At 44.1% G+C, this 22,212-nt stretch overlaps 1 protein-coding gene across 4 annotated transcripts in view; it reads left to right on the forward strand.

The window, feature by feature from the left end:
• Nucleotides 1-22,212, forward strand: part of TGFBR2 (transforming growth factor beta receptor 2) — a 91,262-nt gene that overhangs the window by 35,661 nt on the left and 33,389 nt on the right. For 3 of the 4 annotated variants that reach the window (XM_047769382.1, XM_047769393.1, XM_047769388.1), the window contains exons 2-3: nt 2,549-2,717; nt 6,320-6,510. In XM_047769382.1, the coding sequence (XP_047625338.1) occupies nt 2,549-2,717; nt 6,320-6,510 (360 nt within the window). Of the gene's footprint in view, nt 1-1,942; nt 1,964-2,548; nt 2,718-6,319; nt 6,511-22,212 lie in introns of those variants that run through there. The other variant, XM_047769385.1, reaches the window with a different exon arrangement.

Genomic DNA, 22,212 nt, shown 5'->3' on the forward strand with positions numbered 1-22,212 from the left:
TATATATATATATATATATATATATACACACACATATATATATATACATATATATATATATGTATACACACACACACCCTTTCTTATATTATCTTCAATCATGGTCTACCCCAAAAGACCTTATATAGTTCCCTGTGCTGTACAGTAGGACCTCATTGCTTATCCATTCTACATGTAATAGTTTGCATCTATTAGCTCCAAACTCCCAATCCTTCCCACTCCCTCCCCCTTGGCAACCACAAGTCTGTTCTCCATGTCTATGAATCTGTCTGAAAAACACCAAAGCTTTTTAACTAGCAAATACATGTTTGTCTGCAACTATTCCATTCAATAAAAAAAAAAAATCAAATAAACAGAACATGGCCTGGCTTTATTTCACCTTGTCCATGTCTTAAAGGGAAGCCTGAAGGGTTAAATTAGCTGCTACACGAATGGATCCAAATCTGACCATTGTAGAAGAAATATCTCTTCATTGTTGTGTTAGTCCCAAATTGAACACAAGATTCAGAGAACATCTTGGCCTGTATTTTTAGCTAAGCTTAGTTAGAGCTCTTGGTCTGGGAGACATTGAGAATTTCAAAATAGTTTGTTACCTAAAAATACACTTCCTGAAATGAACTTGAGGCCTGAGAGGGATGAATGGGTTTATTTTTTGTTTCTATATTTAATGTACCACAAGAAAGCAAATCTTAAATTTATATAGGTTTATATTTTTAGAAGCCCAGGAAACAGGTGCTATTCCTAAGCCGACAAAGAGGTTTGCTTGGCAAAGTATCGATGACAGAAACTAGAATTTGTGGGCAGGGAGCGGCCATGGGAGGGCACTGAAGCTGTGTGTCCTACTTTAGGTGGGAGTGTCCTTAACTCAGGAGAGGCCAAGGGGGATTTGCTCAGGCCTCTCCACTGGTGATGCCTGGGAGAAGCATCTTCCCCCTTCTCCATGGCCTGTCTGGTCTAGTGCCCCCTGCTGTCCAGGTGCCTAATCTTCTCTAGTCTAGCATTGACATGTCATGAGTTTTCATGTTTGCTGATGATAGCCTCGTCTCACTCTCCACAAACTCATGCCTTTTGTTACTACCACTGCCAATGGAAAGGGATCTCATTGAGGAAACGGAGAGAGAAGGGGTATTATACCTTCTTTTTGTGCCTTTCAGCATGCAGATGTTAGTTGTCCAGGACCGTCTGTCTTCAGTAGGCAACTGATGAATGTAAATAAATATTGCATGTATCACCACACTCCTCCTGATGTCAGGGAGGAAGCTTCCCATCTAGTGTAAAGGCCAGATACATTCATCTTGTGTTCATTCCTTTATGTGTTAGCTAGTCACCATTGATTGGGTACATGTGTTTGGATTATCTCCTATGTGATGGACCCTCGAGAAGCAGTGTGGCAGCAAGGCAGAGAAGGTTGCATGGAGTTCACATTTTGGTGGATAGATCATGAGTCAGTGAGTGTTGGAGGTTGTGCAGAAGATAAAACAAAGCCCTATGTTGGTTACTTGCAGCCTGCTTTAGGATGAAGAGGTGACATTTAACCAGAGTTCAGGAAGGTGAAAGAAGCCAGACAAAGGGAAGGCCTGAGGAAGGAAGGAGCTTGGCTTCTTCTAGGAAAGACCTGTGTGTCCTAAAAGGTAGTGAGTAGAGAGTAAGAGGGTAGGTGGTGGTGGTGGGAGGGATGAGATCAGAGGGTAGCAGGGGCATACCCTAGAGGTGGCACTCACTGGCACGCAGCTGTGGGACTCTAGGCCTCACCTCTTTCTCTGTGAATAGGAGATACGCTTCATCAACTGAGTTGACTCAAGGCACCAGAGAGAAGTCAAAGCCAGGCCCTGATCACTCTATTGGATGTAGTCAAGATGGTGATGGCAGAGTCCCACCCCCGCCCCCAGGACCCCCTCCAAGCTGGAGAACCCCCTTCCACCTGTCACACCTCTGCTCCTGGTGACCACGCTCTGCCTATCAGGTGGTAACTGTCCTCTGGCCCCCAGGCCCTCTCTCTATTTGGGGTTGTCCTGCCCTGGTCTGTTTTTGTGTCCAGAAGCTAAACTATAATTTGCCTTAGGGTACCAGGCAGAGGGCTGACCCAATTTGTATCTCTGAATTGAATGTGGAGCTTTCTGTAGAAGGAATGCCTTATGATAACTACTGATAATGGCAACAAGTTCCCATCCCTACCACTTCCCTTCTACAGTAGCTTTCATTACAAATTCTTCTTTTTTTTTTTAGCTCTGCACCTGCGACATATGGAGGTTCCCAGGCTAGGGGTCCAATTGGAGCTACAGCTGCCAGCCTACGCCATAGCCACAGCAATGCCGGATTCTTAACCCACTGAACAAAGCCAGGGATCAAACTGCATCCTTGTGGATGCTATTTGGGTTCATTATCTGCTGAACCATGACAGGAACTCCCCTCATTACAAATTCTAATCTGATGTAAAAGCATCATATTGCCTTTCTCATATCCATTCTTATGGTATCAGGTTCTTTTGAAATTACATTCATACCTAGCAGTTAGATAACCATGCCCTGCATCTTCTTTTCACTCCTAGTTAATAGCGACATGATGGTCACTGACAGCAATGGTGCCGTCAAGCTTCCACAACTGTGTAAATTCTGTGATGTGCGATCATCCACCTGTGACAACCAGAAGTCCTGCCTGAGCAACTGCAGCATCACAGCCATCTGTGAGAAGCCACAGGAGGTCTGCGTGGCTGTCTGGTAAGGCTGCCTTTTTTTATTATAATTTTAATTTTAATTTTTGTTAGCCATGCTCATGGCATGCAGAAGTTCACAGGCCATGGATCGAACCCGCACCGCAGAAGGGACTCCAGTCTCATCAGTGATAATGCTAAGTTCTTAACCTCTGAGCCACCAGAAAACTCCAAGGCTGCCTTTTTAAACCTTTCTATCACTCATGTAGTCATGTGTTTCCTGCCTGGAGCCCTGTATCCTGTCCCACTCCCTTCCCTTTAGACTATCTCTCTTTCAGTTATTCAGTGTCATTTCTAGAGATACTCTATAATTTTTCAAATACATACACACATACACACCCCTTTGCTATTTATAATAAATCTGGAAACCCTTCCTTGTATCAGGGGTTTGTCACTTACTTATCATTTAGTTGACACCCCTGAGGACCCTGTAGTGATGTCAAGAGCTTTGTTCTTCTGAGGCAAACTCAGTCCTGTTTTGTGGAGAGGAAAAGTGGGCTGTTGTAAAAGGGAAGAACTTGTCAAAAGGGGGAAAGGACGCACAGCACCAGAGGACAAGCCATTCCTTAGTCAGAAGGCTTGGCCAAGGCATCATGTCACTGCTGGGTCAAACACTGCATCTTTCTCTGGGAGCAGAAGCATATCTTTTTCTTGGAGCAGATTTCCTCTTCTCTTCCTATCTCCCTGCCACCCCATCTCCATCTCTCTCTCTCTCTCTTTCTCTCTCCCCCCCCACCTCTCTCTCTCTCTCTCACACACACACACACACACACACACACAGAGTGGGTGCTCATGAATCATTTGATTAACTCATCATTATGAATTGGGAGTATGAGCCAGAGATGAAAGGACAATAGAGATCATTAAGTGAGTCCTTATTTTATAAAGAATACCCCTTCATTAATGAAATCTAACATTTTTGAAGACTTCTGATGGTTTCAATTCATCAGCTCTTTTTTTCAAAGTCACCTCTGTATCTCCTGAACATTTGCAAATGAGGATGTAAACTTGCATATCTCCCCTCCTTCTTGGAAAGAGGTCTTTTGAGACTTTCTCTAGACCATGTATATTCAGCCTTGATGATAGATATGAAAGCTTTGCACGTTTCCCTACATGCCTGGACATGAATTAGGTTCAGAAGAACCAAAGGACATGACAGCAAAGACCTGCTGTGACAGCTTGCTGTACCTGTCAGCTGCACTCATGTCCAGCTCTGAGCAATGCTTTTGAAAAGGGGATTTTGTGAGAGATTGTGTTCAGAGGACAGGGACCAGTGTGATCCAGAGGTTCAGAAGTGTGCTGAGGGCTGGTGGAGGCAATTAGACATGAGGACCTGGGCTCTGTTGAGAGAGATCTGAAGGACTCTCAGACGGAAGCTATAATCAACTTGTTCTGCAGAACTCTACAGGCCAGAGAGAGACCCATAGAATTTACAAGGGGAAAAACAGACTCAGTTTAAAAATTTTCTCAATCATAGTTTCCTGAATGTGGGACAGGCTCCCTTCTTTGGAAGAGTCAGACCAGGAGAGGCTGCTGACCACCTGTCAGGTTTAGTGCAGGAAAGCTTCAAATCCCAGCCGAGGTGACCCCAGGCTCCTTCACTTCTGTTCTCTGCTGACCATCCTTACTTAAATGTCCCCTGGGGGTGAGAACTTACCTCTGCTCCCCCAAACAGGCTTTTGTCATTAAGGTGGTTGCCCTGACCTCAGCACAAGTCCCAGTGATGGAGTGTGAGTCACGCATCCCTGGAATTGAGGCTTTGCCATCTCAGAAGATGTGAGCACGCTGGGGAAGACCCTCTCTGTCCCCTCTGTGTCTCAGCCCTAAAGAGTTAATACAGTGAGTGGTGTTTTTACCTATCTTGGCAAAGACACATCTTCCTGAGGAGTGGAGCTGGGGTGCAGATGAGGAAAGAGGGAGGTGCCCTCCCGTGCCCCTGCCCCCTGTAGCATTGAAGCACTCACTCTGGGCTGCTGGAACCACCCCACATCCCTCCAAGGAGCTCCCTTCCACCCACCCTGGAGTAGGGCAGGCTTGGCGCCTCTGCACTGGCAGCCAGCATCCAGGACTGGCTGGTGCAGGGGCCCACACGTCTGGCCACTTTGCCTCAACTTGGGACAGCTCAGATGAGTGCTCCCAGCCCCACAACTGCCCAGAGGTTGGCTGAGGTCTCTTTGCAACCCCTCTCTTAGCTCTGTGCCACCCTACTCCCTTGAGTCGCCACAGAGGCATCTCCCCAAACCTCTGCACAGAGATCTCACGGCTCAGAGTCTGTGTCCAGGACCCACACTCTCAGGTGGGAGGCGGTCTTAAAAATAGCAAGTCAGGGAATTCCCTTCATGGCTCTGCAGTTAATGAACCCGACTAGCATCCATGAGGATGTGGGTTCGATCCCTGGCTTCACTCAGTGAGTTAAGGATCTGGCGTTGCTGTAGCTCTGGTGTAGGCCAGTGGCTACATTTCTGACTGGACCCTTAGCCTGGGAACCTCCTTATGCCACAAGTATGGCCCTAAAAAGACAAAAAAAAAAGCAAGTCAGGGAATAAAGGACTCTGCTGTCCCTGGCTCTGCTCTTCTGGCATCAGCTTCCATGCACTTCTCATTCATTGGCTGATTCATTCATTCGTTTCACTAATACAACTTGTGCAGCCAATCCCCCGTGACATGCCTAGGTCCTTTTCAAGGATAGAGATATTTCAGAACCCAGATTAATCTCATTACCGAGGTTCTTTTGTCAGTGTGTACCGCCCACATCTTCAGTGGCTCAGGCCGCGTGGGAGACACCCAGCCCTCTGCCAAGTGGGACTCCGAGTCTGCAGCGTGGCTGGGACACTGGCTGTAGAGTCAGCAGTATACGGCAGCATCAGCTGTTTCACTGAACCATAACGGAAGAACACCTTGCAGTTCTTTCCCACAGATCTGTGTTTTTTCCCTCTTCTGTCCCTTTCTGTCATTCTGGCAAACTGAAATTCTTCATGTAGAAAGTTGCTTCCGTTTTCTCAGCTGCTGGCTTGGATGTGCCCTCAGCCACCGTGCCCTGGGCCCAGCAAGCAGAAAAGAATTGTAACTACTTTTCCCAAAAACATTTTAGCTAGATTCTGTCCAGCAAGCCTAGTGTTGCCTGGCAGTGCATTGAGCATGGAAGGTTGATAGTCACCCTGAGGACCTAGCTGTCTCCTGCTTTCCCACACCCTCCCTTTCATGATTTAAATGAGAATCAGTGTGTAGGTATCCCTGGTGGCCTAATGGTTAAGGACTCAGTGTTGTCACTGCTGTGGCTTGGGTCGCTGCTGTGGCGTGAGTTCCATCCCTGGCTTAGGAAGTTCCACATGCTGCAGGTGAGGCCAAGAAAATAAAACAAAACAAATATCAACATGTAAAGTGCTCCCATAAGATAGTCTCCAAGGATAGGCTTCGTGTTAGGATCCTAAGTGGATTCTGAGATAAGCAAAGAAAAAACTCCAGTGCAGGGAAAAGCAGAGCAGATGCCAGGACAGCCTGTAAGTGATGGAGAAAAGGTGGCAATTGGAACCAGCTTCTTGGAGGAAATCTGGCCCAGACAGTTTCTCGGCAGGACCATTCTCACTCTTTTCCCTCTCTGCACCCCAGGAGGAAGAATGACGAGAACATCACGATTGAGACAGTTTGTCACGACCCCAAGATCGCCTACCACGGATTTGTTCTCGATGACGCCGCTTCTTCAAAATGTATTATGAAGGAGAGGAAAGGCTCTGGAGAGACGTTCTTTATGTGCTCCTGCAGCTCAGACGAGTGCAACGACCACATCATCTTCTCAGAAGGTGAGGCTTTTCTCCGTAGATTCTGGGCTCAGCTCCCGCTGTGGTCTGCAGCTCAGAGCACGTCTGTCTGTAGCTGGTGCCGGAGGGTGAGCTTAACTGTGGGCCAGGCCTTTCACCTGGTGGACAGAGGGGCTCAGGGTGTATGTAGCAGGCAGCATTGGCTCTGGTCTCTATCAAATCTGGCTCACAAGACCAACATTATTTGTCGCTGAGAAACAGTTTTTGTCACCCAGAGAAGTGGTTCTCAAAAATGGAATGCCTGGGATGGCAGGGGCAGCATCACCTGAGAACTTGTTAGAAATGTAGGTTCTGGGGCCCTGCTTCAGACCGTTGAATCAGAAACTCAGGGTATGGGCCCAGCAGGCAGTGTTTTAACAAGCCTTCTGGATGATTCCAATGCAGCTAAGGTTTGAGAACTACTGGTCCAGGGATGGGAGGAGGCTGCCTGATATAGGAGGAGGGTGTGCTTTGTATTAACTCAAGTGGTTTTATGTACATATCCTAGGCTTTGTCTAAAGGGTATTTATCATTGGTCCCATTTGAGAGAAGAGCTGAAGTGCAGAGGGAACAATGAGCTGAGGATTACCCTAGGGAACAAGAGAGACCAGGTTAGATGTCAGCTTCCATCTTGGGAGTTCAGCATTTGCTCAGCTTGAAAGAACACCGCACACTATTCCTTCAACATAAAAACTATTCAATGATTAGAATGACAAAAGTAGTATATGTTCCTTATCAAAAATGCAAACAGAAGTTCCCGTTGTGGCTCAGCAGAAACTAATCAGACCAGCATCCATGATGTGCCGCAGGTTCGATTCCTGGCCTTGCTCAGTGGGTTAAGGATCCGGGGTTGCTGTGAGCTGTGGTGTAGGCCACAGATGCGGCTTGGATCTGGCATTGCTGTGGCTGTGTATGTGTAGGCCAGCGGCTACAGCTCTGATTCCAGCTCTAGCCTAGGAATTTCCATATGCTGTTGGTGTGCCCCTTAAAAAGACACACACACACAAAAATGCAAATAATCCAACAGTATGTAAAGATTTTAAAATGAAAGTACATTAACCTCATTCCCTCACTTCCAACCCAAAAATAATCAATATGGATGGTCTCTGGGATGCATGCTTGTGTCTGTCATTCATTCATATCATCCCCCTCCTCATCTCTTTCCCTATCCCCTCCCTCCTCCATCTGTCTATCCATCCATCCATCCATCCATCCATTGGTCCATCTTTCTGTTCATCTATTCATCTGTTTGTCTATCTTTCTGTCTATCTGTCCATCCATTCATCCATCCACCTACCTGTCCATTTGTCTATCCACCCACCCATCTGTCCATGTGCCGTCTATCTACCTTTCCATCTCTCCATCTGCCCATCCATATGTCCATCCTTCCATCCATCTATCTGTCCATCCACCTATTTATCTTTCCATCTATTCTATCCATCCACTCATCCATCTCTCCATCAGTTCATCCATTCATTCCACCCACTCATCCATCTTTCAGTGCAAATAGTTGATCATACTATAAATATTATTTGGTGATTTTTTTCACCCAACCACTTTTACTCCTCTTCTAAAGATAATCCATACAGATATATTGTATCCTTTTTAATTGTTGTCCAGAATTGCATAATATGGCATATCTTCTATGAGGGACTTAACCAGTCCCCTCTTAGTAGATTATTTTCAGGGTCTCCAGTTTTCCACTTAATGCTACATTGAAAATCTTTATAAAATATCTGATACATTTGTGCTAATATTTCTGCAAGATAGAGTTCTAGAAATGAAATTTTTATATCAGATATCATGCACATTTTAAATTCAGATAACCACTATTAAATTATTCTCCTCCCCAAAAGATGTATGAACATATGAATTTCCATGTACTTTCTCCAACACTGGAGATTATAAGCCTTTTAATTTTTCTAAGCTGATAGTGAAAATAATGTTCTCTTGGTTTTAGGAATGTAAATTCAGAGTGGGGGGGTAATTTTAGTCCCAAACACATCTGATTCAATAAAAAAATTCTTTTTGGAACACAAATGCTGAGTCAACACACCATAGCTGCGACTGTGTATGTTTCAAGTATGGAAAGTGATGTGTCTCATGCTCTGTGTATGTTGCTGGCCACCACTGGAAACCTACCTCTTTCTCTCTGTGTGTCCGTTAGCTACTGCCAGTTTCTCTCCCTTCCTGTTCAATTCCCCACTATGCCAACACTTCTCAATGTGCAAAGGCAAGTCTATACATCTGACAGAGCAATACTTTCCAAAATCTCTCCTTTCTCCTATTTTTTTCATCCTAAAACATTGCATTTCTCTCATTTCCCTTATGTATTTTGAGTTAGGTGGGAAGCTGTAATTAGATTAAATCACACTAAAGCATGATAACCCTGATATCATGTTAATTTTTCCCAAGTAGTTCACCTTTAAAAAGAAGGTTCAGGCTAAGCCAAAGGAATTAATTCCTAATAGTGGAATATCTGGACATGTTTTCTACCATCTAAGGTAATTCTCTCCTTTTTGCATATTGGCTTATCCACACTGGAAGAATTTATTTCATTCAAAGGGGACAGAAGCTGACAAATGGCTTGTATATATACACACACAAACACACACATGCATACACACACTTGTATATAACTGTAAGCTCTTAAGGTATTTATGACTTCTGTTTTCAGTATATTTCAACTCACATGATAATCATGGGCCCAAAGTCATGTTTTCCTTCTTAATCATTATTAGGCTACTTGTTTCCTTATACGCTGAGATAGTCAGCATAAAGGCAGCTTCTCATTGGACTCAAGAAATCTAGCACAGCTGATGACTCGGATGTCTGGGTGATTTCAGTCTTCTAAAATGCTCCAGGGAGTGTATGCTTTTTAAGTGTCTGTCTTCTCTGGGATGGGATATTTCCCCCACCTATAATGTTAGGTATTAGGAGCAACACTTTTGGATCCACTTCTTTTAATGCCCCCATCTCTTTATACAAGGAATGAAAATTCTTGTAGCAATGTTTATTTCTCCGCTCCAAGTCAAATAAGATGGTGAAGGCAAAGGCTCTTTGGAGTGCTCTGTGCTGCATTTTTATCAGTACAAGTACTCTGTTCTTGTTGCTAGAGTTCTGATCTGCAAACACTGGATAATAACTACTTACGTCTTCAATTTTTCTTAAATATGTGAGGGGGAAAAGTTGAGCCACAGAATTTTCTCTTAAAATGTATGAATTCTCTACTATGAATAATAGCTGACATTCAGCGCAAAGGTGGTGTTGCCCTGCATGGTACTAAGGCCTTTGGATGGCATAGTCTCATTTAATCTCATAGCCACCCCCGAGGTAGGCACTGCTAGTTTCCACATCTCATGGATGACAAAACCAAGCTCAGAGAACCTGAACACTTTGTCCAGGATCACATGACTGGTGGTAGCATTCATAATGGGCTCTGTATGAAGTAAAACTGTGAGGCCTTTCCCTCCTTCTTTCCTTCTGTCTTTAGTTCCTTCTTTCTCACACTCTAACAGATGATATATGCACATATTAAATTCAAATGCTACAAATTCGATATAGTGTAAACAAGGTCTTCCTCTTGGTCCGTGATCATCTTCTCTATGATTCATCAAGAGAACTGTGCATGGACATCCTAACTTGGTAAAGCATGTCACGGAGATTTTTTTTTTTTTTTTTTGGCCATTTCTAGGGCCGCTCCCGTGGCATATGGAGGTTCCCAGGCTAGGGGTCTAATCAGAGCTGTAGCCACCGGCCTACACCAGGACCACAGCAACCTGGGATCCGAGCCGCATCTGCAACCTACACCACAGCTCATGGCAACGCCGGATCGTTAACCCACTGAGCAAGGGCAGGGACCAAACCCGCAACCTCATGGTTCCTAGTTGGATTCGTTAGCCACTGAGCCACGATGGGAACTCCAGAGATTTTTTTTTTTTAAGTCAGATTCATTGATGTGTAATTTACATAAAGTAAACTCCCCCCTTTAAAGGTACTATCTGGTCCACTGAATTGTGACTAATGTATACAGCAGTGTAGCTACTACCACAAGCAAGATATAGAACATTTTTTGACTCCCAGTAAATTCCCTTATTCCTTTTTGCAGTCATCATTTGGGATTTTTAATTCTCATTTTAGAAATGTGGTTGCTTTCTTCTGGTATATGTGATCTTCCTATTACTTAACCAAGGCCATGACCTCAGTCCTCTGAAGGATGGACACGTGGGACAGCCCAGTCTCAGACAACAAGATCCACTGTGTTCCTTTGCCTCTACAGGCAGTAGGCCTAGGCTGCCCCCCAAAAAGGGAAATGCCAACTCTGCATCATGTAGCTGCCATCTTCTCTCTACTCCATGTTGCTGGTCTGCATGCTATGCTGTCAGTGATGGTGAAGGCTTGGCAGATGGTTTGGGAAAGGGTGGGCCTCCTATCTTCACCTCTTGCAGGCTCCCTGAGGTCAGCATTTAATGATGGCTTATATGCTTGTGGTCCTGTTCACCTTGTCGAAGCGTCTTTATGTTCTGTACCTGAGAAACATGCAGAAAATACACTGAACATACATCTCTTAAGGCCTAGCGTAATAATTAGATTACTGTCCCCAGGTGATGATGGTGGAAAATGAGAAGCACAGAAATTAGGGGACTTGCCCACTGTTACTCAGCTAGTTATTTATTTATTTATTTATTTAGTCTTTTTAAGGCCTCACCCACGGCCTATGGAGGTTTCCAGGGTAGGGGTCGAATCAGAGCTATAGCTGCCAGCCTATGCCACAGCCACAGCAACGCTGGATTCTTAACCCACTGAACAAAGCCAGGGATGGAAGCTGAGTCCTCATGGATGCTAGTCAGATTCATTTCTGCTGAGCCACGATGGGAACTCCTCAGCTAGTTATTTGTATAAACATACCATGTCTTTATCCATTCATCCCTTGATGGACACTGAGGTTGCTGTTGTGTCTTTCCAGTCATGAGCGATGCTGCAGGGAATACAGGAGGGCAGATATCTCATGGAGAGCCTGCTTTCATTTCTTTAGATAAATACCCAGGAGTGGATTGCTGGGTCCTATGGTAGTTCTATTTTTTGTTTTTTGAGGAACCCCCAGACGGTTCTCCATAGTGGCCACACCAGTTGACATTCCCCCCAGCAGCATAAAAGGGTTCCCTTTTCTCCACATTCTTGCCAACACTTGTTGTCTTTGTCTTGTTGGAGCTGTAACTTTTTCGTGCTGAAATGAAACCCATGCAGTTGGCTCACCCCAACAGTTCATTTTACTGACAAAAAACCAGGTTTTCTAGAGAGTGGCATGAATTTCCTAAGATCACAGTTGGTTCTCCACCTTTTGTCCACAGGAGAGTTGGAGAATTTGTCTCTATTTCAGGGAATACCATCACCTCTCCACATTCAGGTGTGTGCGGGGTGGGGGGTGGGGGGGTGGAGTGCTTGTTAACAGTCTTAGGCCCATGCAAGTCTGCAGAAACAGGACCTGTCGCAAACTGTGCTGAGACTCACCATTTAGGAGGTCCTAGGCAAGCCACACAACCAAAGGCCCTACTGTTCATGGGATTGTGGGGAATGATGTTTATAAATGACAGCCAGCAGGATGCTCATCTTTTGAGAAGATCATGGTCTCTCCAGTGAGACTTTCTGGGTTCAAATCCCAACCAAGGCGTTGATAAGCTATTTGTCCTTGGGTGAACCAATTCACCTCAGTCTTCCCCTCTGAAAAACAGGGGTAGAAATATGCTCACTTTGAATAGGATTTTTTTTTTCTTTTGTGAATGACTCATCTTTTTGTCAATTCTTTGTTCAGTGGGAAGACAGTGCAGCATAAAGTTTAGGCAGAACAGGGAGTGGTGACTGGAGAACCCAAGTCTCTGCAGCTCTCCCACTTAGTCACTCTGTGCGTTGGGAGGAGTTACATGAATTCTCCAGCCTCAGTTCTCCACCAAGAGAACTGTCATTGAAAAAGCGTTTTATTATTTCAGAACTTTTAAGAGCAAGAGAAAACTCCTGGACAGCTCAATGACCTGGTCTGAGTTTCTTAACATCTCTGCAGCTCTGTTTTCTCCTCTCCCCTCCAGAGGTGAAAACAACAGTTCCTTACCCCCAACCTCAGCAGATCAGTCTTGGCTTTCTCCCTGCACTGGGCCCTTGGAGAGTGGGGAGGGCATTAAGACTTGCCTTTGTGTCCATCTATCCTTGTAAAACCCCACAGGTCTCGTGATTCTCAAACCCATTCACTCACTGGAAACACCTGGGGGTGGGTCTGAGGCGCTGAGTGAGCCCCAGGCCACACCCACGCAATGCTGATGAATTGGTGTCACTTGTGGTTCAGGTGGGGCAATGTTTAAAAAGCAAGGCAATCACTGCTTTAGAGGCAGAGCCTGCATCTAATTCCACCTCTGGAACTGCTGAGGGGGGACCCCTTCCAGGGCCCCACAGTGGGGCTCGAGTCTAACCCCAGGAAATGAAACTGCCCAGAGGAGACACGTGTGACCTGACCAAGCCAAAGATCATACTGGAAAGGGGCACCTGGGTGGAGGGCAGCAGGTAAGGGAACCCAGGAGGACTGCTCTGCTCCATGGCTCACAGTCACCTGAGTGCAATTTTTGTGAGGATAAATGAGTTTATTCATGTAGGGAACTTAGTTCCTGGCACAGAGCAATATGCAGTAAATTTCAGCTGAAAATAGTTACTGTTGTTCTCCTAGATTCAAATGCCTCTCTTTGGGTTTTGTCAGATGAGGAAGGTGCTTTGCAGTAAATTCCTTCAGCTGACTGGTGTGTAGGTACCATCCATTCTCTTGGTACCTGTAAATCCGAGGGACATGCTCACTGGAAAGTGCACCGTTGAGGAAACTCTTCTCTGCATTGTACCATCACCTTGCTGAGGGAGCTGGGAGAAACTTCAGTCAGTTCTCTGCCCTGGAAAGTTTTCTCCCCTCAGGAGGACATACTTGCTTCTGATCTTAAGGACACTCGGAGGCATATCTAGCAGGGGTCTGCAGACTTCTTTGCTAAAGGACCAGTTAGAAAAATATCTTTGGCTTTGCAAGCCACAGAGCCTCACTGCAGCTGCTGGATCTGTAAACAAGGGGACGAGACAGTGTGTTCCAATAAAATTTTATTTGCAAAACAAGGCTTCAACCCCTGATGTAGATGACCACGTTGTGTTGTTGCCTTTCTTCCTGCAACGCTAACTACCAGAAAAGCGTGAGTTATGCTTCTAGCAAGCATGTGAGCATGCATTTTGTACACTGACATCACCCCTGCTTGCCAGTGTTCCTTTATGGACCTTCCATTTGTCTGGATTCTAGCTCCTGCTTGAATTTCTTTTGGCTCCCTCCACTACATGCCCATCTCTGGGTTGCATGAGATTTTTCTTTTTTTACAGGATGGAATGAGCAGTAAATATGTCAGTTATTTCTAATTAGAAACCAGGACTCTAGAAACCACTCTGTCTCAAAGTTCACCCTACATGGTTAAGTAGAGAAGTGCCCATCACCCAGAACATGCTCCTTGAGACCCTGAGTCTGCCTGCAGGACCACAGTAGAGCAGGAGCATGCTCCCCACCTGGGAGGCTGGGAGCACTGAGTCTGGGACTCAAGCAGCCACAAAGTTTCTTTCTTTCCTCTCTCATTGTTGTCGCGTTTCTTTTAAATGAAAACAGCCTCTTTGGTTTGCAAGCCTAAAGCTGGCAGGAAGACAAATGATTTTTTTTTTTTACAGTATCAGACGCACGGTTTCCTGTCTCTGTTTAACTCGCTAGCAGAACATCTCAGCCAGCTGGTTCCCTCTGGACCTGTTGTGACCTTAATAACGTTGCTTCCCGCCATCCAGCAGGCCTACTCCCTGTGTGGATCACGTGCCTGGGGTGTTTTATGGACTCAGCTGGGTTTCTGAGATGGGGAGGGCTTGGATGTGCTGGCCTCTTTCTCTCAAATCTCATTTTGTGTGTTTTGCTCCAGCCTCCGGGAGCTGCCTTCGTAAGGGAAGCTCTGGGTTCTTGCGTGTAAGAAATCAGCAGAATGATGGTGCTCTTGGTGTGTGGCCTTTGAACTGTGCTCTCACAGCTCAAAATAGCTGGCTCACCAGTTGTGCCTTTTTGTTTCTAAAGAAACAAGCCAGATTTACTTTCTGGTCTCATTGCAAAAGAAAAAAAAAAGTGTGGCAATACGGAGGAGAAAAGTTGTTAGAAGAGGAAGAAAATTGTGGATTAAAAGTCACCCATCTCATTCTGGGGAATAGAAATCGGTTATTTGAGGGGATGACTCAGGACTGAAGGAGCCTTGGGTGGAGAATGAGTTAGGTTAGAAGCATCCTCTGCATCTGGGAACTTGGCCCTTGTCTGGCCAAGGAAATAATAAAGATCATACATGCTGGAGGGCTCTGACTCAGCCGAGTGAAGCTTAGCATGCATTTCTAGTGTCTTCAGGCAAAGCAACTGGCTTTTGTGGATTTTTATTTTCCCTAAGCAACAAAGTAAACAAAGATGTTCTGAGGCCAGATGTGGTTGCCGGCTGTGAATATTTCTACCCTTGAACCTCACTCTGACGTGAATCGCAGTGGTGTGGGATCCATTAAGGACACAGTCTGTCTTGAATCCCATCCCCTGGATGTGAGTAGCCAATAAAACAGTTGGACCAGTGAGGCTGGCGTTGCTGCCAGGCTGTGGTCAGCCATCTCTCATCTCACAGCTGCCTCCTTGTGTTCTGTAAACAACACACAGATGGGTGACAGCAAAAAGGGTCCAGGAGACTGTTTGCTACTTGACAAGTACCTCAGTGTCCCACCAGTGGAAAAACACCTGGGAGCTAACTAACCTCTGGGAAACTGACCCTTGTTTCCGCCTGTCCTGAACTCCAAGGCTTGTATTTACCTCCAGTTGGACATCTGGCTCACTTGCTTCTGGAAAACCTTTTCTGATCCTCAGATAACTCTTGCATGCAGCTAAAATAGCAATGTTCCCAGCAATAATTATGCCTTAAAAACTAATTTATTGAAGTATAGTTGACTTACATTCACAATGTGTTAGTTTCAGGTGTACAACACAGTGACTCAGAATATATATATATAAAATATAAAATTATTTCTCATATTCTTTTCCATTATGGTTTATCACAGGATACTGAATAGAGTTCCCTGTGCTATACAGTAGGACCTTGTTGTTTATGCATCGTATATATGCTAGTTTTCCTCTTCTAACCCCAAACTCCTAGTCCTTCCCTCTCCCACCCAGTCCTCTCCCTTGGCAACCACAAGTCTGTTCTCTATTTCTGTGAGTCTGTTTGTTTTATAGATAAGTTTATCTGCCATATTTTAGATTTCACACAATATTAACTTTTAAAGAAATCATATTTGCATCTCTATTTAAATATATATGTGTGTATCTATGTATATATGTGTGTGTGTGTATGTATATATGAAGCTCATACTGCTGTTTCCAGCATCAATGCTGGAAATGAATCCTAAAAGTAGTGATTAAAATTCCTTCCTTGCCTTCTCTTTTCCAGATCCCATCCTAGTCTCCTGTCGGGCTGCAATAGTTGTTCTCAATCTTGGCTACACATTGGAAACACCTGAGAAGGTTTAAAAATGACTCATTAGCTAGGTCTTAGTCCTGCAGTTTCAGATTTAATTGGTCTGGGGCCTGGTGTCCAGATTAAAAAAAAAAAAACCCTCATCAAGCTCTTCTAATATGCAGCCAGTGTTGGAAACCACTGGATTCAAGACAGTTTGTTCTGCCAAATCTTTTTCTATTTTTCATCGTGTTCCTCATATAGCCTGAAACAGGATGGCAACAATTAAAGAATAGCAACCACCACAGGAAGTAGCCAAATTCAGCTCTCCAGGTTAGAGGAGGAGAAAAACAAGCACACACACACCTGCATTTCCCCCCCCCCTCCCTGGGGAATAATAGGATTCCTTAAGAGGCAAATCACTGTGCTTTCCACTGTTTGCAGGCAGTGGCTTGAGAAGGAGGCCAGGGGTCTCCCTGACTAGGCATCTGAGGTCTTAGAGCTGGTGACGTTCTACATTCAGGACAGACATGTTTGCCATCTGGCTGTGTGACTGGGAGATGAGATGACAGAATTTGGGTGCCAGAAAACCAACCAGAGTGTGTGTGGTTCAGGTGGAGCCAGAGAGAAGACAGGAGGTGTTTTGGTGACCTGACAGGTATTGATAACATGCATAATTGATGTGCTTTTTCTAAGTAGTCTAGTCCACCTGTTGGAGAAGATATTAGAATAACTTAAGTGTGCGCTCTCTCTGCCTTCAGGTTTCCTGAAACCATGAAGGGTCTCTAGACAGGGTGGAAGATGGGATCCAGACAGGCAGCCAGGAAAAGAATGAAAGAATCGGGGCAGCTGGGAGATCATAACAAAGCCCAGGCTCCATTAGCGATCAGAAGCCCAGAACATGGAGCAGGGAATGAAAAACTCCTGCTCCCAGGAGCACAGGTCAGGCCCATGGAGAACAGACATTCCTTAGACAGGTCTTGTGTCCTAGGCAAAGCCTGGCACATTGTAGGCTCTCTCCTCATGTGGGAAGTACGGTCAGCACAGGGGAAGGAATGTCTGACGGCAGTGGGAAGGTTCAGGTCTAACTGCCTGAAGTGACAGCCAGCAAGCCAGTCCTCTCAGTTGACAGGATTGATGGCAGCGGAGCAGCTTATCAGGAAGCCTGCTTGGCATCTGCTCATGTGATAAAGACCCAGGGGGTTCAGAGGTGAGCTAAGGTCATTCTGAAAGTGGGGGGACCTGATGGAGAGAATCACAAGGAAACATGAGAATGACCCTGAATCTGCTCTCATTGGGAAGAGTGCTGAGCCCCACTGGTCTACACTGATTACCTTCCAAGTGTCAGAGATGGGTCTGGAGAAACATCACAGAGAAGCTGGCAAAGCCAGAACAATTTCAGAGAACAGATTACTTTATACTTAGAAAAGGGACCCGGCCTGTCATGGGTGCCTGCTCTGGGCTGGGAAGGCAGATTTTAGGGTCTGATAAATATGTTAGGCTTCCGAGTCTGATAAATAGGTCTTTCTCGGGGTGATGGAAGAAAACAGAGATATTCAACCTGAAAAAGAGATGATTTAGGTAAGCGGCTTAAATGCCCACAGCAGTTTGAGAGCGCCCATCCCATGGAAGAGAATCTTCATGTGGTCTTTTGCTTTGGACTTACAGGAGGGCCATATTTGACTTCTTGTAATGAATATGTTTTATTTATTTATGTATGTATACAGTTTGGCCACACCCACAGCATATGGAATTTCCCAGGCCAGTGATAGAACCATCCCACACGCCGCAGCAGTGGCAATGCCAGATCCTTAACCTGCTGAGCCACCGGGGAACTCTAGGAATATGTTTCAAAACATCCCAATGTTTAGACTTTATCCTAATAGGTCTGCAACTCTCTCTTTTGGGATTAGAGTATGGGGTGACTTAGAGAGGAACAGAGTCCTTCTGTTAGGGCATTTCTGCCAGGAGTTCCCTGTGCCTCTCAGGAACATTCCAGAAGAGGTTGGCATACTGGGTTAGGCTACTCGTCAGGCCCTTTCATTGGGGGCAGGGGGGAACTAATGTAAAGGAGACTGGAATGGGATGTGAATAGCTTATTTTTGAAGTTGGTGCATTTAGAATAAAATAATCAAATGGACTGGAAAGAAGAATCCTTCCATTATTTAGGGAAAAATAGTCTCAAAGGAAGTCTGTCTAGAATGTCACACAGTGCTGTCCATATGCTGGAAGTTAAATTAAGCCATGCATGCCCAGTGAGCCACTGTCCTTCTGTTGTTGAATTAAAATGATTTTTTATTGTTTGCCTGAATTTAATTGTTTGCTTTTTCTAGAGATGATGGATGGGGAATTATATCTCATTCTGCACTCCTCCTGCAGTTAATTGGCTAGAATGTTCTCTTGGACCGTCTTCTCATTGGCTAGCACTGAATACGATTGTATGAGGGCTTTGCAAACAAGCCCACCACGAATTTTCACTGTAAGAGGGAAATGACTCTGGCAGAATCATAAGGGACTTGGTCTATGTTTGCTGAAGCCGTGCTTCTCAGACTTCCTTTGTAAATGAATCACCTAGAGAACTTGGCCAAATGCAGATTCTGATGCAGCAGTGTAAAAGAGGGCTGAGACTCTGCATGTCCAGTACGTTCCCAGGGGATGCTTGCTGATGTTGCTGATCTGGGGACACACTTGGCATAGCAGGTTGCCAAGAGATTCTTGTTGTGCCATGCCACGGATATTTTTAAAGATGCAGAAAATATGCAAAATATTGCAACTCCAAAGATAGAAGGTTTATACATAGTAACTCTTGAGTTAAAAAGTATATATGTAGCATGATGGATTGGGGTGTGTGCATGTGAGACGGTGATGGGGCAAGGACAGAGGAAAGCTGATAGGATGTGGGATGTGACAGAATAAAAAGGCAATTTGCTTTGCTCCTTAAGGTCCTCTGTCTTTCCCACAGGGATCCCAGCATGTCTGTGCCTGGCCAGGGCTGTGACTCAGTAACTCTTTCTTTGTATGTTGAAAGAATATACTTGGAACATAGCCAGTGAATGTTTAGAGGATACCAGTAACTTTTGTTCACTTTCATCATTGTCTTTATTATAACCAGGTCCAGCTTCTCTAGACATGTGGTAAAACTGAGTTATGTCTCTGGGAAAATGGAATCCAAACCAAACAGCCAAAAAGCACCTGCCTCCCTTCTCTCAGTGTAGCCAGACTGATTCCCTCCATAGCCTTCTACTCTTTTTTTTTTTTTAATTAAGTATAGTTGATTTACAGTCTTGTGTTAGGGTCAGACACAGCAAAGTGATTCAGATATATAACTGAATATGTATATGAAACACTAGATATGTATTTTTTCAGTTTCCTTTCCCTTATCGGTTATTACAAAATAGTGAGTATAGTTCCCTGTGCCATACTGTAGAACATTATGCTCTTATTGTTTATCTGTTACATAGTAGAGTCTGTCTGTTAATCCCCAACTCCTAATTTATCCCTTCCCTATCCCCTTCCCCCTTTGGTAACCATAAATGGTTTTCTGTCTGTGAGTCTGTTTCTGTTTTGTAAATAAGTTCATTTGTATCATTTTTTTCAGATTCCACTTCTAAGTGATAACATGATATTTGTCTTTTTCTGACTTCATTTAGTGAGATCATTTCTAGGTCCATCCATGTTGCTGCAAATGGCATTATTTCATTCTTTTTATGGCTCAGTAGCAGTGCACTTATACATGTACCATATTTTTGTCCATTTCTCTGCTGATGGACATTTAGGTTGCTTCCACATCTTGGCTATTGAAAATAGTGATGCAGCGAACATTGGGGTGCATGTATCTTTTCTAATTGTGGTTTTTGCAGGATATATGCCCAGGAATGGGGCTGGATCCTATGGTTGTTGTATTTTTAGTTTTCTGAGGAACGTCCATGCTGGCCTCCATAATGGCTGCACCAATTTACATTCCCACCAATAGTGTAAGAGGGTTCTCTTCTCTCTTTCTGTGTTTTCACTTCAGACTCTTCAGTATATGCTGTGTTAAATTCATCTTTGACAAGGTTGTGATAAACTCATCCTGCAACTCTCAGAGTCATGAGGGAAAAGGTTTCTCTAAAATCAGCATTATCACACAAGATGCTACAAAAGAAGCAAAGCCCACTGCAATCAGACCACATACCTAGAGATACTTTAAATGCTTCTTTACTTGGCTGAGATTTTTTTTCCTGGTGGGAAATCGATGAAACATGTTATTAATTAAACCATTTTAAAAGAAAAAGTCTATCATAAAATCATAGCAACTTACATTTATTGAACACTTTCTATCTTAAAGGTGTAACACCTAAGTACTTGACAAACATTGTCTTTTTTAAGCCTTGCAACCCAGGGGGTATGGTTCTGGGTTGTCGTCGTGATACAGGTAGGAAGCTGAGACCTCCAAGTCACACAGGAAATAGCAAAGCTGGGTCTAAGATCAGAGCCCCAGGTTTTAAAAACCAACTTACACACTTCTAAATATTCAGAATGGTGTTTCTCAATTTTTGACTCGCAGAATGTACTTTGATTATTCTTCAGACTTTGTTGCCTGATGAAATATTACCCATTTGAATCTAGAAGTATTTTTTTCATTCAAATTCTCAAAAAAAGGCAGCTTCTCTGTGTGCATTGAGAAAAATTATGAAATGGGTTCTCAGCTCAACATGGTGTCTTCATTTAGAGGTTAAAGAAGTAATAACATGAAAGTACATTACTTAGATTGTAGTCTTAGGGAGCTCAGGAGCAGCCCCCTTCCAAGAGCTGCAGGGACTTCAGGATGTGAAATATAGCCACTGTTGTGCAACATCCTGCTAAATCATTTCAAGAGAGTAAGTGACCTTAAACCCTAGGAAGCAAACACAGTGTTGTACAGAGAGAGGATTCCAGGCTATTGTGGAGACCTGGGATAAAAATCCTCAAATAAGCTGTTTTTTTTGTTTGGTTGGTTGGTTGGGTTTTTTAAAAAATGTATTTTGTGTTAGTCTCTCTGGAAAGTATAGGGGTTTTGACTGAAAGTAAGTGTGCTTTTAATATTGAGAATTTCTTGTCTTTCTAATACTAAACCATCCCTTACATATAGATTAAATCATCAGAAAAGCAGCCGTCTGTCAGTGGACCTGTTTGTATAGTAGATGAGCTGGTGCAATGACATTTTTTTTTCTTCTTTTGGTGCAATGACATTTAAAGATGAGGGAACATAAATCAGGTATAAAGGACCAGGTGACATGAGACTATGGATGCATACATCTTTCTTTTTTTTTTTTTTTATCTGGTACCACACATTCTACCAGATTACTATGCTGGTTGGGATCTGCAATTCATGGTACATAGAAATAGCTGTAGTTAGCATTAGTGCCTGAACTGTTCTCTAGTCTTTCTTTCTTTCCTTTTCTTTTCTTTTCTTTTTTTTTTTTTTTTTTTTTTTGCGCCACATTGCAGCATGCTAAAGTGCCCAGCCCAGGGATTGAACCCAAGCTGCAGCAGCAACTCAAGCTGCTGCAGTGACAATACCAGATACCTAACTTGCTGTGCCACTAGAGATCTCTCTGAACTGATTTTCAAAGGGATACATCTAAAGTTTCCCAATTCAGGAGTTCCATTGTGGCTCTGCAGTAACAAACCCAAATAGCATCTATGAGGACATGGGTTCCATCCCTGGCCTTGCTCAGTGGGTTAAGGATCCAGTGTTGTGGTGAGCTATGTGTAGGTCACAGACACAGCTTGGATCCCGCATTGCTGTGGCTGTAGTGTAGGCGGACAGCTATAGCTCCGATTCAACCTCTGGCCTGGGAACCTCCATATGCTGCAGGTGCAGTCCTAAAAAGCAAAAAAAAAAAAAAAAAAAGTTTCCTGATTTGAACAAGGTTTGCTGAAGATTGTTGGTACATATTCCTATGGAAGCTTTATTATACACTTTCTCTGAATCTGCTGAATTGATCATATAGTCAAATTATTAATGTGATCAGTTTTGTTTTCCTTGTGTATTTGTTTTTTTAATTTATATCCACTGCTGAATTTGGGATTTAGAATTCATTTTGAAATCATTTTTATTTATTATTCATGTTTTTTGGCTGCACCCATGGCAGACATAAGTTCCCAGGCCAGGGACGGAAAACTGCGCCACAGCAGTAACAACACTGGATCCTTAACCCAC

This window comes from Phacochoerus africanus, chromosome 1 (genome assembly GCF_016906955.1).
Source record: "Phacochoerus africanus isolate WHEZ1 chromosome 1, ROS_Pafr_v1, whole genome shotgun sequence".
Taxonomy (NCBI): Eukaryota; Metazoa; Chordata; class Mammalia; order Artiodactyla; family Suidae; genus Phacochoerus; species Phacochoerus africanus.